The 16,407-nt window shown below is 39.8% G+C and overlaps 1 protein-coding gene across 9 annotated transcripts in view; it reads left to right on the top strand.

Moving 5' to 3' along the window:
* POU2F1 (POU class 2 homeobox 1) overlaps positions 1-16,407 on the top strand; it is a 113,568-nt gene that overhangs the window by 84,533 nt on the left and 12,628 nt on the right. For all 9 annotated transcript variants that reach the window (XM_053934304.1, XM_053934302.1, XM_053934301.1 and 6 more), the window contains 8 exons: positions 2,101-2,195; positions 4,468-4,641; positions 8,337-8,478; positions 10,617-10,762; positions 11,260-11,439; positions 14,269-14,374; positions 14,794-15,139; positions 15,913-16,001. In XM_053934304.1, the coding sequence (XP_053790279.1) occupies positions 2,101-2,195; positions 4,468-4,641; positions 8,337-8,478; positions 10,617-10,762; positions 11,260-11,439; positions 14,269-14,374; positions 14,794-15,139; positions 15,913-16,001 (1,278 nt within the window). The remainder of the gene's footprint in view (positions 1-2,100; positions 2,196-4,467; positions 4,642-8,336; positions 8,479-10,616; positions 10,763-11,259; positions 11,440-14,268; positions 14,375-14,793; positions 15,140-15,912; positions 16,002-16,407) is intronic.

Consider the following 16,407-nt stretch of genomic DNA (forward strand, 5'->3'; position numbering starts at 1 on the left):
TGACACCTTGTGTCAGCACCTCTTACACAGGATAAAATTACGTAAAAACAGAGTAGATTAAACATGTTCAGATTATTTTATACTGATAATTCCATTATAATTACTTCAGACCATGTGAGTGAGAATAAAATTAGGAAGAGTGTAGTCATCTTGTGCTCTTTAGCAAAATTGTTAATGCCAGAAAAGCATCCTCTGGGATTTCTCTGGGGACAGAAAGTCACAAAAGGCCAGTCCTAATTACTCTGATTGCAGTCATAAGACAAGTCAGTAACTTGTAATCGATGGTGTTACCAGTGGACTAGAACTCAAATGTCATCACTGTCAGCTGCCTGCTTTTTATTTGTTTGTTTACAGCCACTCTGTAGTCTCAGTGTGATGGGTTTGCCCCTTTCTCTTTCAAGCTGTCAGTTTAAAATTCACTATCACTGAATTAAGGTAAAAAACTCTGCACTTAGAGTGACTGTTTACTAATTAATATTTGTATTTGGGCAGCTAAAATCATCTTTCAAGTGAACAAATATTTGCATTGTAAAAAGTAATGTGTAGCTGTAGTAGGTGGCTGTCTTGGAAGTTCCTTGAGCAGCTCTGTTCCCTCACTGTGGTTTTTCAAAAACACAGCTGGAACACATTGATTATGTGGTGCAAAGTAAATTTACATCATTGTCTGTGCTGTGCTATTATATTACATAAGCAGCTGTCTGTATTCTGTAGGTCCTGAGCATCTCAATAGCAACACATTCTGCTTAAAATACATATTCAGCTCTTCATTAAACAAAAATCAAGTATTGCTGTCAGATGATAATTTTTCTATGCTTGTGTGTCCCTTACTGAGGATACATTTTCTCCTTCTTAACCATAGTTAATCCCTCTTTCCATGTCTCTTTCGGCCTTAACCTGGCATAAAACATCCAGTTCCTCATGCAGTGTTTATCAAGTCCCAAATTCTGTTTCCCCTGCCTTTATTCTGCTAAGAGGTAGATCAGGCAGCTGATGATGTTGAATTTAAGTGGTACATAGTTGATGGTGGCATAGCAGTCCATCCATCTGTTGTTCCCCCCGGGTTTTAGGGACTAGGTATATTGAAGTGTAAGTTTAATTAGTTGGGTTCTTAATTATTATAGTGGAAATTGATAGTTGTAGCCAGGAGGTACCTAAAAAATAACAGTTAACATTTTTTCACATTAAAATTGAGGGATTTGACTAACTGTTAGGTATATTTTTGTCAAGATCCTGTCCTTTAAAAATAGATATGTTTTTGTATTAGAAATTAAATAAAATTGATAGTTTTTGGTTAATTTAGAGATGTAGGCATGTAACTCAATTTCCTCAGAGATTTAATAAACTGTACAAATAGTGGACTGTAAGGGAAATTATTTGTAGATTGAGAGCATGTTAGACATATTGATTCTATCAGTTGTAACTGTTCTTTGATGTTGTCACCTTTTCATATATTAGGTGTAGTGTTTGTTCTATTTGTTAAATTTGAGCAGTGTTCAGTATCTTACCTAAACTTTAATTCCAATTACTTTTCCAAAAGATTTCTACTTTATTTGACCCAGGAGGGATCTAGGTCTTGTTGTGTCTTCTGGTGTGGTCTGCTTAAGTCTGCCAGAAAGTTTCCTTCTTGTTAGGCAGCTGGCATAGGGTGATCGAGGAGTGAAATTTGTGGTTTTGCTTAGGATTTTGAATTTGATCTCATTAGTGCTTGGTATTTTTATATGGCTCCGCAATTCTTGGTCAGCTCGTGGTTACCAGAAGAGGTGTATCCACACTGTGCGTGCTGACAGTAAATGATTCCTGCACATGGAACTGGGATAATCTAGATCACTACCTAGATCACTACCAACTCTTTCTGCAGAGGACACTTACACACACTTCTCCCTCTTACCCTTCCATCACCACTTACACCTCAGGGAAATGCAAGGGGATTTTGGGCTGAAAACTCCAAAGTCTGAACATATCTATGCAAGGCTGAAACAAAAGCTCACATTTCAATTTTTTTTTTTAACTTTCCATCATTTGGCAAGAGCTTTGTTTTGCCTCATTTCATGTTTTAGTGGTTTTGAATGACAAACCAAACACTCACTTTTCTCTCTCCAGGTCTCCTGCAAGCGCAGAATCTCTTAACGCAACTACCTCAGCAAAGCCAAGCCAACCTCCTGCAGTCTCAGCCAAGCATCACCCTTGCCTCGCAGGTCAGGCTTTTTCCTACACTTCATGACTTGCTTTGAGGGGATTTAAACTATGGCAAGGGAATGGACTTTGTATTAGTAACCTGAATAGATGTTGTAGCTGTAACAGTGAATTTGTCTTTCTAGATAGTTGAGGTTTGTAGCTCCCACCCCAATGTGCTTTTTTCCAGGCTTTAACAGTCTAAAGTAGGTTTTTAGCTGGAAATTTTCATGATTGATACCTTGAGTTAATGGCACCAGAACATCGTTTGGTTTCCTGTAAGATTTTCTTGAAAATTCAGAGGAGCAAGGTATGAGCTCCCTCAAAAGCTCCAAAAGGGGTTCACTGACAAGCCTCTTTCTGAAGATGCAGTGGTAATCTATCTTTATTTTAATGTAGTTATTTTGCAATCACTGCTAAGTCATTGCCAGTCTTACTAGTTAGCATCTGTGAAACTGAAGAGATTGTTAGAAATGAAATATTTGAATATTCTAATAGATGTGTATTAAAATATTAGAGCTCTGTGATTAAGTTTTCAGACTATAAGAAAAGCAATTTTAAGGTTGCATGTGCCTGCAAATTCAGTTGTGCTTGGCTCTAGGTTTTACTGTGCAGTTTAGTTTCATGGCTGCATGCTGTTTGTCAAATACCATGTAATATCACACAGTATCTTCCTGCCACCTTGGTTATATACAAGAATTTTCTAGTCTGCAATAAGGTGCCTGAGTCTATCAGAGTCTTAGAAAACTACATTTTCTATTATACCACCTCTAGTATTTTTCATGCACCATGTGGAAAATGGAATTTGTCTCACCTCTAGTTCATATCTCAGCTAGCAGTGTGATTCCACACTAAAGATTATTCTTGGTTTTTTAAAAAAAAATATTAAAACCACTAAGAAAGAGTAAATTATGTAAAGTGGGTGAAATCAGTAAGGACATATTGCAGTAATTACCCACTATGATTAATGTAAATTAAAAGATAGTAAAAACCTTTAAGTGTGACACATGTATCTGCAATCCTAGAAAGATCATATATGATTACATTATTTCTCAAGTAATGGAATTATAGATCTTGACCTCCCTCTACCATCTGCTGTACACTGCAAAACACTGCACTAACCCAGGAGGAAAACAAGATAAGGAGTTATGTAAAGACTGAGCTATATGTAGGCCATTTCTTTTAGAAGAGCCTTTTCTGAACCTTTGCATAGACTTTGCATAATACTCTAGTGCTGCCTGGACTTGAGGCTGTTCTTGTTTGCCCTGAAGGAGTCCAGAGTTTAAGAACTGGGCATAGGACACAGAGGCATGAAATCACCTTTACTGAAGAGCACCAGCTAAACTCACTAGAATTTAACTGGAGCAGATGATTTGTCTCTGAATCTCACCTGATCATGGCATGTAAGGAGGTAGAGCTATGCACTCAAAACACGTTTCCAGTGTTCTTGTTGCACATAAAGCCTGAAGTGTTGTGCAATATCAGATCTAAATAGATTTTGTTCACCTGTGAACATTTTCCAGGATGATAATTTTTTCAGATATTTATTGTAGTTGCATCGCAAAATGCTTTAGTATGCCAATGTTCAGGAATAGTGAACCTTCCACAGACTTCCTAGAAAATTAACCTTTATGTAGAAGAAAAGTGTGACCTAAAATGAATCATTTTCTGCAGATTGCCTTTGCTTAATTTCTTGTGTCACCAGTATGCTCATCTTATTGTTGCAACTGTTGACGGAAGGGTCAGAGGTAAATCTAGTCTTTCCTTCCTGAACAGTTGAGTCAGTCACAAGAGATGGCATTGGAGGAAATTTGCTATGTTTGCTGCATCTGTATGTGCTCACTCTTCCAGGATTAAATAGGAGATCTGAATCTTTTGGGCTGATGACAATCTGCCACCTCACGAGACCAGTAGATTCAATTTTAATTTTTTTCAAAAGGAATGAATGTCAAGGTGTCTATAAGTGATAGAAGTATATCAAGTAGAGTGTGCTCAGCCTTTCTTTGAGCAGCTTCTGCAGCAAGCAAAAGTTGTTGGTTACCATTGAACATCTCTTACTTTTCTTTAACTGGTTACGACAGAACCGTTAAAAGCCTGTCATGCTATTGTAGTTTTCTGGATTGTGTTTGCTTGTTCTGGAGAGAAATGTTAATAAATTGGAGGAACTTGCAGATTTCAGGATATGTCCAATCCACTGACCTCTCTCACAAGAACATCACATACCTTTTAGGAATTTAATTTCTGTTGATTATCCTCTTAAGCCTGATTTTCATCCCTTCCTTGCTGTCTCAATAGCCAGCAACCCCAACACGCACAATAGCAGCGACCCCCATTCAGCCACTTCCACAGAGCCAGTCAACACCAAAGCGAATCGACACTCCCAGCTTGGAGGAGCCCAGTGACCTTGAGGAGCTTGAGCAGTTTGCCAAGACTTTCAAACAAAGACGGATCAAACTTGGATTCACTCAGGTGAGACTGCGTACCTTAGTGCCTGCCAGTGTGGAACCTGAGGTCTCATCTTTCAAGTCTGGGGGGAGACTACAATTCCATCATTTCCTAGGAGAACCTGCTTAAATAGGGTTATGCTCTGGCCTTTATGTGGGGGATTTCTAAGAAATAACAGAAAAAGCCATACATCCATCTTACTTCCCTGTTGGTTTTAAAGCATAGCCATTTTCCCAGCAGGGGAAAACGTGCATTTACCAGCTCCAGATGTCATTGCATGTGCACTATTCATTCTATGGGATGTGACATGAATGGGACAAAGCACTTTAAAGCTGCCTTCAGAAGTACAAAGTTCCAAAAATCATACAGTACAATTAACTGCTCTGTGTGTTTAAAAAGTGTATCACATCTGTGCAGTTGCTTTGGATGTCAAAGGGTTTTTATCTCTCAAGCGTATTTTCCTATTAAACATCAATGATTTCTGTATTTAATGCTTTTGCTAAGGTTCCTAAACAAAACCTGAAAGGACTGTCACCTTTGAAGTTTTCTCCTTACAAGGGTGAACTGTAGTTGTGGTTTGTTTTGGTTTGTTTAAAAGCTCAGAAATACCTGGAGAGGACAAGAAAAATAATCTTAACATAGTGAAGGTGGTTGAATGAAGACCACAATTAAAAGTACAAAGTGCATTTATATGTCCCATTATTCTGTTGAAAGGAACTCAGTTCCAAGAGTCCTTTCTTATTAATATAAAAATTATTTTTCCCCCCTGCAAAATTAAAGTATCTCCCCAGGTAAACAATTAGTTTTGGCAGGAGTCTGTGGTTAAGCGTAAGCTTGTTTTTACTAGAAGAAAGAGCATGCAAAAATCAAAGTCTGAGCTCAGAGCAGTCAGTCCAACATATGTGATGGAATAGAATAAGTAAATCTACTCTAGCTGAAAGTATGTGCTGTAGTCAGATTTACTTTTCTGGCAAAGTCCTAAATTGAAAAATCAAAGTTCATAATGAGAGTTCCTGGCAGCATCTTAATTATAAGTCAAGAACAGAATGTTCTTCGTTAAATGAAGTGCATTTTGCTGTCATGTGTGTCTCCTTCCCTCCCTTCTTTCCACTAGAGGGAGGCACAGAAATACAAGCGACGGACACACACAAAAGCTCGAATAGAGCAGCACAGAATAGGGTAAAATACAATAGCTTCCCTATAGCCTGACAGAGGAGGTTCGTGTAGATCTCTCATTATTATGTTTAATCTGCCCTGCTGTGAGATGATTATAAAAGCTCAACTAGACTTTTTAAGCTATGTGTTAACCTTTCTTTATTGACCTGGTTATGAATTTTCATGGCAAGGAAAAATGAACACAACTGCTCAGGCTTGCATTTCAGTATTTGCTTTTCAGATTAAAAAAAGGGAATCTTGAGAATGTGATAAAATTACATTCGGTCATTCCTATCCTACTCTGAGTTTGTATGTCTGTAATTAGGCTGTTCTAATAACTTTAACCTAATTGCATAATTGGATGATAATTAGAGACCCTGATTACTTTGGTTTCCTATAGTTGGATAAATAGAGTGCCTTTCAGAGGATAAAAGAAATTCATTTCCAGCAGTACTGTAAGCTTTTTCAGACTCACCCCACCCCTGCCTTTCAAAAATAATTGTAAGATTTAGTTTGCATTGCAAACTAATCACTTACTACATTCTGTCGTGTGAACAATAAAACAGGTTTTGAATTTCAGCAGTTCTGCCTCTTCTCCCACCCTGAAATGTGGGTGATGCATTTAAATCCCTTTGTTTGTTTTCCTTAAAAATACCTCCATGTTTGACGTACAGGGACACAATGAGCAAACTACACCTTAGCATCATTGCAGGCCTGGGACTAATTGCTCAGTACAGATTCAAGCAACGTGAGTGAACGTTTTAGACAATGTTGTTTTTATTCTGTGAAAGGTATTGCCTCTGCTAGACCATCTGAGCTTCTTAACAGACCAGTACACACAACAATGATGTACCTTATAATCAGTTGCAGTTCATTACCAGAGCTTCAGACAACCTAGAGTAGATCAGATATGTATACAGTGCCTTTATACTCTGTTGCATCCTATCTGTGGGCCATCCCAATATATAAAAGTCTCATCCCAATATGTAAATTCCTTTGCCTACAGCTGAAATGCTGCCACCTTTTGGCATTGACAAAGAAATGGTTAACTATTCATTTTAAATCAGATGGCAAATGTTTGTAAGAACAACATAAATTCAGAATTAAATTTAGTTGGGGGACTGGAGCAAATTTCATAACTCTTTCCTGCCAAGACATAAATCAAGTTATCTCTAAAATGGTTTACATAGCCAGGTTTTCCTCTTCATAAACCCAGAAGAGCATCCACGCTACTCCTCTTGGAATGATTTATGGGTTTTAAAATGCACAGAATCCTGGCATATGCGTAGAGGCATAAATGTGAGTTCCCACGTGTTTCCTCTGATTGAAGGGCACACAAACCAATTGTTCTGGTCCTCTTCTAGGAAGGAAATTGTTTTCTTTGCTCAACCTGCACAATTTACTAAGCTTCCCAAAGGTTGTCTTCTTCCTGGCTTGTGTGTGGCCACTCTGCATGCTGTCAGTGTACTCATACCCAGCTGTGGTTGTGGAGCTGACCTCAGAGAAAAGCGAGCTTTATGCCCAGTCCAACTAACCCATTTGCAATTAAACTCCACTAACTGTGCTCCAGCTTTTCAGCCTCTTCTTCCACACTTCTCATACTTTGTTTTGTGCTTAAAAAAATAAAAATCTAAATAAAGCTACTTCAGACCAAATAGTGTACTTGAAATATAAGTGCATTTTTTTTTCAAAGGGCAGGACCTTCCAGCTTTAAAGCAAAGCATGAAAATATTATGGTGTTATTCATGGCCACAATCAAGAATGGATTGATTTTTTTTTTAAACACCACTTTCCAAGTGTATGCTTACATAGCTATATAATATATACATATATATTAGGATAAGCAGAATGTCTGCTAGCAGAATAGCTAGCTAAAACTGAGTTTAAAAGGCAATAACAGATGTAAAGAGATGATAATCTGCCTGTAAATCTCCTGGATGGCTTTCTGCCAGATGCGTAATGATAGTCAAGACTGCAGTTAATCATTACTTGAAATGGTTCAACTTCTTGTATGCTTTGAAATTTGTATCTATTGGGGAAAAATTTGGTTTGAACCTCAGAAGATGCTAACAGTTCAGATAAGAATATTTCTGCATCTATTTAAATGTGATGTATGTTTGCAAACATCTTCTCCTGAGTATTTTCTACAAATTTGGAAAAGTGAATTCATTGCATTTCTGCTTATTTGAACTTTCCTTCTTCGGTGTGAAATATGCAGAAAAACTTAAATCTGCTCCTAAAGAGAGCTTGGCCTTTACTTATTTATAAAACTTAAGAAAAAACTAGGAGTTAACATTCAGTGGAATGTGCTGCTCAGTGATAATGCTAAGAAGACAAAGCATCAGGGATTTCCTGGAAAGAGTTGCAAGGTTAAACTGACTGAGGTTTGACATTTCTTTATGATTATTGCTTTAGCATGAATCTTGGTAGCACTGAGAAAGCCTCTGTGAAACTGAAATCCCACGCAGCAGTGGAGTCACTAAGAGAACACCAGAATGTGACAGGATTCCTTGCTTTGGAAGTGCCTATGTCAGTGAATCCCTTTTTTCTCTTTCTTTGTCCAGGGTGATGTTGGGCTCGCTATGGGCAAACTCTATGGAAATGACTTCAGCCAAACTACCATCTCTCGCTTTGAAGCCTTGAACCTCAGCTTTAAGAACATGTGCAAGTTAAAGCCACTTCTGGAAAAGTGGCTCAATGATGCAGGTGAATGAGTCTGTGTATTTCTTCACCAGCCTACCAAAATCAGTAGGATTCTGAAAAGCTGCTTCGTTTGTGCCCTTATGGTTTTATGAAGCTACCAGCCTTTGGAGCTGCCCATGGGACAAATGAAGGTGTAGAAATAGGGGTCCATAGTTCCCTTTCCATGTGCCTATATGCATCCAAAATAGTTCCAGTATGAACTTTCAGAAATGTGTTCTCTAGACAGCTGAACAATTGCATGGGATGAGGTACAATATGTGTCGTGGTTTTCCTCCTTCGTGTATGTTAATGCATATAACTTCTAATCCTCTTCTAGCTTTCTTTTTCAGATGTGTAGTAGAGAGAGGATTGCATGATTTGTTGTTTCAGTAGGCAGAGCTTATTGCATCCGTCTCCTTCCATACCCCTGTGTGCATTCCTTTTATCTCTCTCCAAGGGTTCAGATAAAGAATATTTTTCCCTGTAGGAAGAGTCTTTTGTGGGTTAGGTTTTACTTTTTCCCTCCCATATTAATTTTTTTTCCTGGGATACAAGTTATTCACTATCCCAGTGTTGGTAGTGTTGTGTGGGGTTTTTTTGTGTTTTTTTTTTTTTATTTCCCATCAGCAAAGGGAGCTTATGTAGTGGTGCTAGGTGTTAGGAGAGAAAGTGTTTGAGAGTGCTGTCAGCCAGTTTTCTCTTCTTAGTATGCAATTGTACATAGTATAAAACTGATGGATATGCTAAACAGATGGCAGGGATGGTGTGTGCCTTCCTATTTTTACCAAAGTGGAGGGAGCTTTATGCTGGCACCTACAGCATTCTCTGAAATTTTGAAAGTAATTTCATGCAGTGTTGAAAATTTCTCCTGCATTGAGAAGAGGAAGTGTCATTCTGTTGTGCTGACAGGGGTTATCATTAGGTGTTGTAGGTCTGTGATAGGAAACATAAATATCTCCACACTGAGTGCTCAAGTCCACAGGACAGCAGTCCCCAGACCTTCCAGCAACATTGGGTGGATCCAGTGCTGCAAGGAGTGTCATAGGGTTTTTTTTCCTGCTAGCCTGAAGAAATACTTGTCTCTGTAAAGTTGAAGACTGTGAACAGTGTCGGGGTTCTTCACATCCTGCAAGTGGGGAGCCATTGTCTTTGGCTCTGACTCAGTTTCATGAAAATCTTTGGGAGAAAGATTCAGGTGACTTTAGAGGCTACTGTTTTACTTTTAGGTAAAAGTAGGCAGGAGAAGCATACCGATGGTTCCAGAATGTATTGCCATGGAACTCAGCTGGTTCTCACTGGAGTTTTCAGTATGAGGAAGGGTTTCCACATATTTACAGGTGCCATTACTATTTTTAAAAAATCCAGAAAAAACTTGCCTATTTGATTCTGAATCAGAATAATGGTGGGCATTGTGAACTTTGACACCTGCTTATCACCCACAAACCCCAGTGTAGTGAAGGAACTCCAGCCAAAATTAATGGTTTTGTTTAAATTTTCTGCTGAAACTTGCCATTTGGTTAGATTGCTCTTCCTGCTGCAAAGTGGGGTTAAATGTTCTCTCTTTGCTCCTCTGTGAAGCCAGAAAGACAGGATTAGGGGTTAAGAGCCCTGGTGAAGTTAAGGGGAAGCTGCTCACTGTGTGGAGTGGTTGGTAGCCCAGAGTATCTGCTAAGATGTCCAGAGAGAAGAGACTGAACACTGTGGAGGTGGTTATGAACTTCTCTTCCTCGAGTGTTTTGTAGAGTGGGTAAAAGAAATTTCAGGCTGCTCAGATTTTTTTCATAACTGCCTGTGACTTTCAGCTATGGCTCATGGATATCAAGTGCTCCTTTTTCCTTTAAACTGGGGCTTGCGGTGAGTCAGTAGGGAGTAGAATGAGATATGGGAGGCAAACTATGTATAGGTATTACAAAAGGGATACTGTGGCAGCATACAGGAGCAGAGGGCATCCTCTGGGTTTATTTGTAGCTTTTGAGTTTTGGGTATATGTTGTAATTTGTAAATAACAATGATTAATGCATGTGATCTTCATAAACCTCTATGTATTTGGAATAGATACAGAGCAGGTCTTAACATACCTTGCACAGGTGAAGAACACTTGCATTAGACTGCACTGCATTCAGATGAAATCTCCTGATTTGTATTACTTTCTTCTTTTTCAGAAAACCTCTCATCTGATTCAACTCTCTCCAGCCCAAGTGCCCTGAATTCTCCAGGGCAAGGGATCGAAGGCTTGAACCGTAGGAGGAAGAAACGCACCAGCATAGAGACCAACATACGTGTGGCCTTAGAGAAGAGTTTCCTGGAGGTCAGTGGTTCTGGTGCTGTGCTCAGCCTATGAAGAAATGGAGAAACTTCACTTAACAATTATATGTGTTAGAGTGAACCTGTCACTGTGCTATTTAGGAAAGTGCTAGTACTAAACAAGGGGAATACAAAAGCCGTGCCAAGAAACGTGCATCAACATCTGTTTCACTTTAAAAACAATCACAAACCCCCTCAGAAAAACTCACTGGTTCTTGCAGTTCACTGACTTTGTGATTTTGCATTCCAGTATACTCAGACATAGGTTTAAACATTACCCTTCATGAGGATGGATAAATGAGGCAATAGTCTAAGCACACATAATTTGAGGTTTTTAGGTGGAGGGCAGAAGCATCTACTGAGGTTTGTCTCTACAGAGCCACTGACCAGATTCTGGATCTAAATCACCAATTCAGATTTCAGCCTACTGCAGAAGAAGCTATGATGCAAAACTTCAGGAGGTAATTTCAGAGCTTTTCAAATACCATTTTCTTTTGTCAGAACCAAAAGCCTACCTCGGATGAGATCGCCATGATAGCTGACCAGCTAAACATGGAGAAGGAGGTGATCCGCGTTTGGTTCTGTAACCGGCGCCAGAAGGAGAAAAGGATCAACCCACCCAGCAGTGGTGGAACCAGCAGCTCGCCCATCAAAGCAATTTTCCCTTGTCCAACCTCACTGGTAAGAGTCAAGAATGGTGTTGACAAAGATCACTGGTGGAGGTGGTTCTGCTGTGCTCACTGTGGAAGCTACACATGCTGCACCTTCTTTGTACAGCAGATTTGTTCTCACATTTTTATGTTTTACTGGCATTTTGAGTGTTCCACCTGAGTACTGTCTGAGATAGATAATGATTAAAAATCAGACACTAGTCAGGCCTTCAGTGAGAATGTTTTATTTAGTCAGCTCATGAACAAATATTCTGACTACCAAATTTGCACTTGGGGTTATTGCTTTGAACTTACTTCAGATAATACCTCCAGTTTATATCTGGACTTCCCTTCTTTTACCCAATTTTTTTTTAATATAAAATAATAGTAATTTTTTAAAAGTTCTTAATAGCTCTCCCACCACCTCTTATTTTAGCAGCTCTGGTCAGTAAATGAGCAGCAGTAAAGTGTATCATGCACTGGAACAGGTTGCCCAGAGAGGCTGTGGAGTCTCCCCTCACTGGAGATACTCAGGAACCATCTGGACTCAATTCTGTGCCATGTGCTCTAGGACGGAACCTGCAGGGAGGTTGGACCAAAGGACCCACTGTGATCCCTTCCAATCTTACCCATCCTTTGATTCTGTATCATTTGGAGACTTAGGTCACACAAACCCAGTGATACCATTGTTGTAACTTCTAGTCAGAAATGTTTTATGTAAAAGAAAGGCATGGAACAGAAGAACAGTTTAGCTAATACTCATGTAATTAATTTCCCACACTTGTATTTACCTCAGGTAAACAAAAACTTCATGAAAATAAGAGTAACAAAACACATGCATCAAGGTTCCTTCAGCACCTTTGCTACCAATGTCCATGGAGGTCTGTTTTCATAAATAGAAACAGTAGCTATTAGATTTCATAGTAGCTATGCTAATAGGAATGTGGTGGAATTTTTGTAGCCTGTAGCTGTCCTTTTGTAGTATTTATTCCACCCTCATCACCGTAGTAGCTAATATCTTCCAGTACTTCATTAAACCATTAATTTTGGTGACATGTTATTCTCTCCCCTCATCCTTGTCTCAGGGTGTGTGCATGCAACCTTTTGTTTCAGGGGAAGGGCTGTGTTAAGTGTACTTAGTCTTTTTTATTATTATTGTTGGTTTGGTTTGGGGTTTTTTGTTTTTGTTTTTTTTTTTTGCCCAGTTGCAAAGCAAGGTTGCATGCCTTGCTACCAAAGCAGAATATAGTGAGATTTATGATAGTATGTTTTAGTAACTGTGCAAGTTCCTTCAGACTGCAACTTAAAGGAGCTTTCCTAGGGAAATTTTCCTGTTGGTATAATCTGCCATTGTACAGAAGAAATTGAGGTGTTAACCACAGTCTCTCTTTCATCAGTGAAGTTTCACTAGTGTTTTCATTCATTCTATGCTTCTCTTAAGACTGTGCTGCTGCTCAAATGGATGTTCCAGCCCTGCTGCCACCAGCCTTCACTGACTGTGTGCTTTGTTGATTCCTTGTGTCAGCTCTGGAGATTGTGCCCCTAGGATGCTTGGGCTTACTTTAATAGTTTGACTGCAAATTAGCCATGTGAGGAACAATGATGAATTTTCAGTATGGTTAGATAACCAGTGTGGCTTGCAGCCTGGCTGCATGAGGGCGAGGGCTCTGCAGCAGGATTGGAGGGGAAGGCTCCTTTTGGGGGCAGCCTCCTTTTGCATTGGCTGGAGTCACTCACTGTAACCACGGGGGTGAGCTGTATTAATTCCAGGTCATTCTCTGCCCTGAAATAGGGATGGTGACCTTGGCCTTAACTGCTTGCTGGACAGATGACAGATGCGGTGGCTGGGCTGCATTAGTGGGAGGTGTACTGTGCATCCAGCTCCTCTTAATTTCATACACTATTTGAGATGGGCAGAAAGCTTTCAGATCTGTCCCAGTTGCCCCAGTCTTGTTTAAAATGCGTGAAGCATTTGACTCCCTCTAAGAGGCAGGAGAGATATTTCTTTGATAATAGACTTAAGGTAAGAGAGTGGAAAGGAGGAATGTTTAGCCTATATCCTTGGCTATGTTCTCTTGGGCAATTCTAAAGGATTCATTTCTCTCATTGATGTATAACAGCCTTCAAATGTTACTGTTGGACACCATTTCTTGTCCATAAAAAGTCCTTTCCTTATATTTCATTTTTCTTCATAAGCTAGTTTCTCCAGCCTTAAATCTTTGGTGTTTATCTGTAATGTCTTCAGTTTATTGTAGCTTTCTTGTAATAAGCCATCCACAATTGAAAACTCCATTTGTATGTTTTAAAATTCAGAGATCCTTCCTCTAGCACAAGGAAGCTTATCAAAGTAAAGTTTATAGTTTGGTTGAATAAAAGTGAAATGTTATGCTGCTCCTCCATATAAACACATTACTCTAAATACCTTTGTTAATGCTGGGACATTTACATAATTTTATCAGAAAAAGAGATTTGGAGCTGAAAAGATGTTTAAACAAGAAAAAAAAGAGTAGGAATAATATATTTTATTACTCTTTCTGTAAGAGTGTCTCTATTAAAACAAGGTGCTGTCTTTGTGGGGTGGCAGAGAGGGCTAACTTGCAGTCTTGAGACAATATGGATAGAGGGTGTATCTGCTTGCAAATACTGAATTATTAGCAATAAAGATATTGCTGGTATTTAGAGAAGTTGCTATGTTTGTTTCATTGAATGATAAAGTAACCAAATTGCAAAAAAAAAAATTAGTTTATATGCAGTATTTTCGCTGATAACTTCCTCAGCTGAGGGTGGAAAGAAAGAAATCCAGTCTAGTGTGTAACTGTCTTTGAGCAGCTGAGCAGTTTTACTCATTTTTGACCTCCAGGTGGCAACCACGCCAAGCCTTGTGACTAGCAGTGCAGCTACAACCCTGACTGTCAACCCCGTGCTCCCTCTGGCCAGTCCTGCTGTCACCAGTCTGTCAGTCACAGGTAAGGGCTGATCTCTGCTGCCACCACATCAACCCCTACCGTCTGTCCCTTTTGAATTCCTAAAAGAGTCATTCACTACTGGTCACTGGGATCCCAGGACATTCTTGTCATCGTTACTTGTTGCTGCACTAGGAAGCTTCAGTTTTTGTGACCACTGAGTTGTCTTTGCCAGGAATAAAATCACAGGTGGTGCTGAAACAAAATATACTGTACTTCATTGCTGGCTTCTGGAGCTCCTCAGCCCCCCGTTGCGAAGTGTCATTTCATTTTTTCATTTGAGCTCTTGGTGCTTCTTGGTACTACAGGAATGTGTCCTTGTGCCCCTTGCAGCTGGACATGCAGTTGGGATCAGGTGGGCAGGGGTTTCTGCTGTCTGGTATCCGTGTTTTGTACTGATCTGACCAGAACCATTCTTCCAGGCACAACAGAAACCACCTCCAACAACACGGCAACAGTGATTTCAACAGCACCTCCAGCTTCTTCAGCAGTGACATCACCCTCCACGAGCCCTTCCCCTTCTGCCTCAGCCTCCACTTCAGAGGCCTCCAGTGCCAGTGAGACCAGCACAACACAGACAACCTCCACTCCCTTGTCCTCCCCTCTCGGGACCAGCCAGGTGATGGTAACGGCATCAGGGTTGCAAACGGCGGCAGCGGCCGCGTTACAAGGAGCTGCACAGTTGCCTGCAAATGCAAGTCTTGCTGCCATGGCTGCTGCAGCAGGACTAAACCCAGGCTTGATGGCATCCTCGCAGTTTGCAGCTGGGTAAGGATCCGTTTTGCACACCCTTTTAGGTGAGGTGACAGAAGAGTGAAGGAAAATTCTTGGGATAAATTGCTTTTATGTATCGCTGTCATTTATCTCAGATTCTGAAGGTTTGCTCATATATAGCAATGGGCCATTCCCATCACAGTACACAAATACTGTGTTCATTTTAAAGGTGAAAAAGCTGTGTTGCAGTGATGTTGTTGTTTGATAAATCATTCATCCCACTGCAGAGCTTGACTTAAAAACTGCAACTTACCACTGAACCATAGAATTGTAAAATGGAGAGATAGCCTTTTAATTGTAAAATGGAGAGATAGCCTAGACCCACTTCACACCTCTGTATTCATTTCTCCATCATGAGCAAGAAATTCTCAAAGATGCTATATGATGTATTGTTGAAATTACAGTTTTGGAAATGTTGCTCAGACAGATGTTTCTTTAATTTCTCTTGATTTACATATTTCTTAACTGCATTTGGGAGAGGATGATAGTTCTCTAACAATTAACAGTTTTCCCAAAATACTTTACAAGAATATTTTACGCCAACAATCTATGCAAGTCATGTATTTACTGTGCTTATACTTCAGGCGTGTCATGAATCCCTCATGGAGTTAAAAGTAAAATAATCCAAAACTAGCCCTTAATCTCTGGTCTTTCCTCCCTCCTTCCCCCTTTTTTAAAAATATGATGGTGTGCTTTTGAACAGTGACAACCTTTTCTTAAAAGTAATGCTCTTTCTCTTTCCCACTTCTTTCATGATCTTGCTGCAGAGGTGCCTTACTCAGTCTCAATCCAGGGACATTAGGTGGTGCTCTCAGCCCGGCCCTGATGAGCAACAGTACACTGGCAACTATTCAAGGTCAGTAGTGTTCCTTTTAATGCATCTCTGTCACACAACTTCAGTTTATGTGCTCTGGTTTTGTCTACCAGAGAGCACTGACTCCTCAGCACTGGGCATAGATTGTGTAGGAGTAGAGGCTTTACAAAATTAAATGTGCAAATATATTTTGTGGGTCACAGAGATACGAGCAGGTACAGCTTCAGATAGGGAATCAGAGCTGTGTATGATTTAAAGGAGGCATTTAAGATACTGAATATAATCTGGAATTTATTTTGTTGTCCTTGCCTCATTGGCCTGTATCTCTAGCAGGTTAGAGATTTGCTTTTTATAGCTCTTCTATAGTCTGCTTGAGCAGACTTGCACCATTCTGAGATCTCTTGGAAGGGCAGTTCTGAGCAAGTCTTGATCCTGAATTGTTGTCTTC

The sequence above is a fragment of the Vidua chalybeata genome, chromosome 2, assembly GCF_026979565.1.
Source record: "Vidua chalybeata isolate OUT-0048 chromosome 2, bVidCha1 merged haplotype, whole genome shotgun sequence".
Lineage (NCBI taxonomy): Eukaryota > Metazoa > Chordata > Aves > Passeriformes > Viduidae > Vidua > Vidua chalybeata.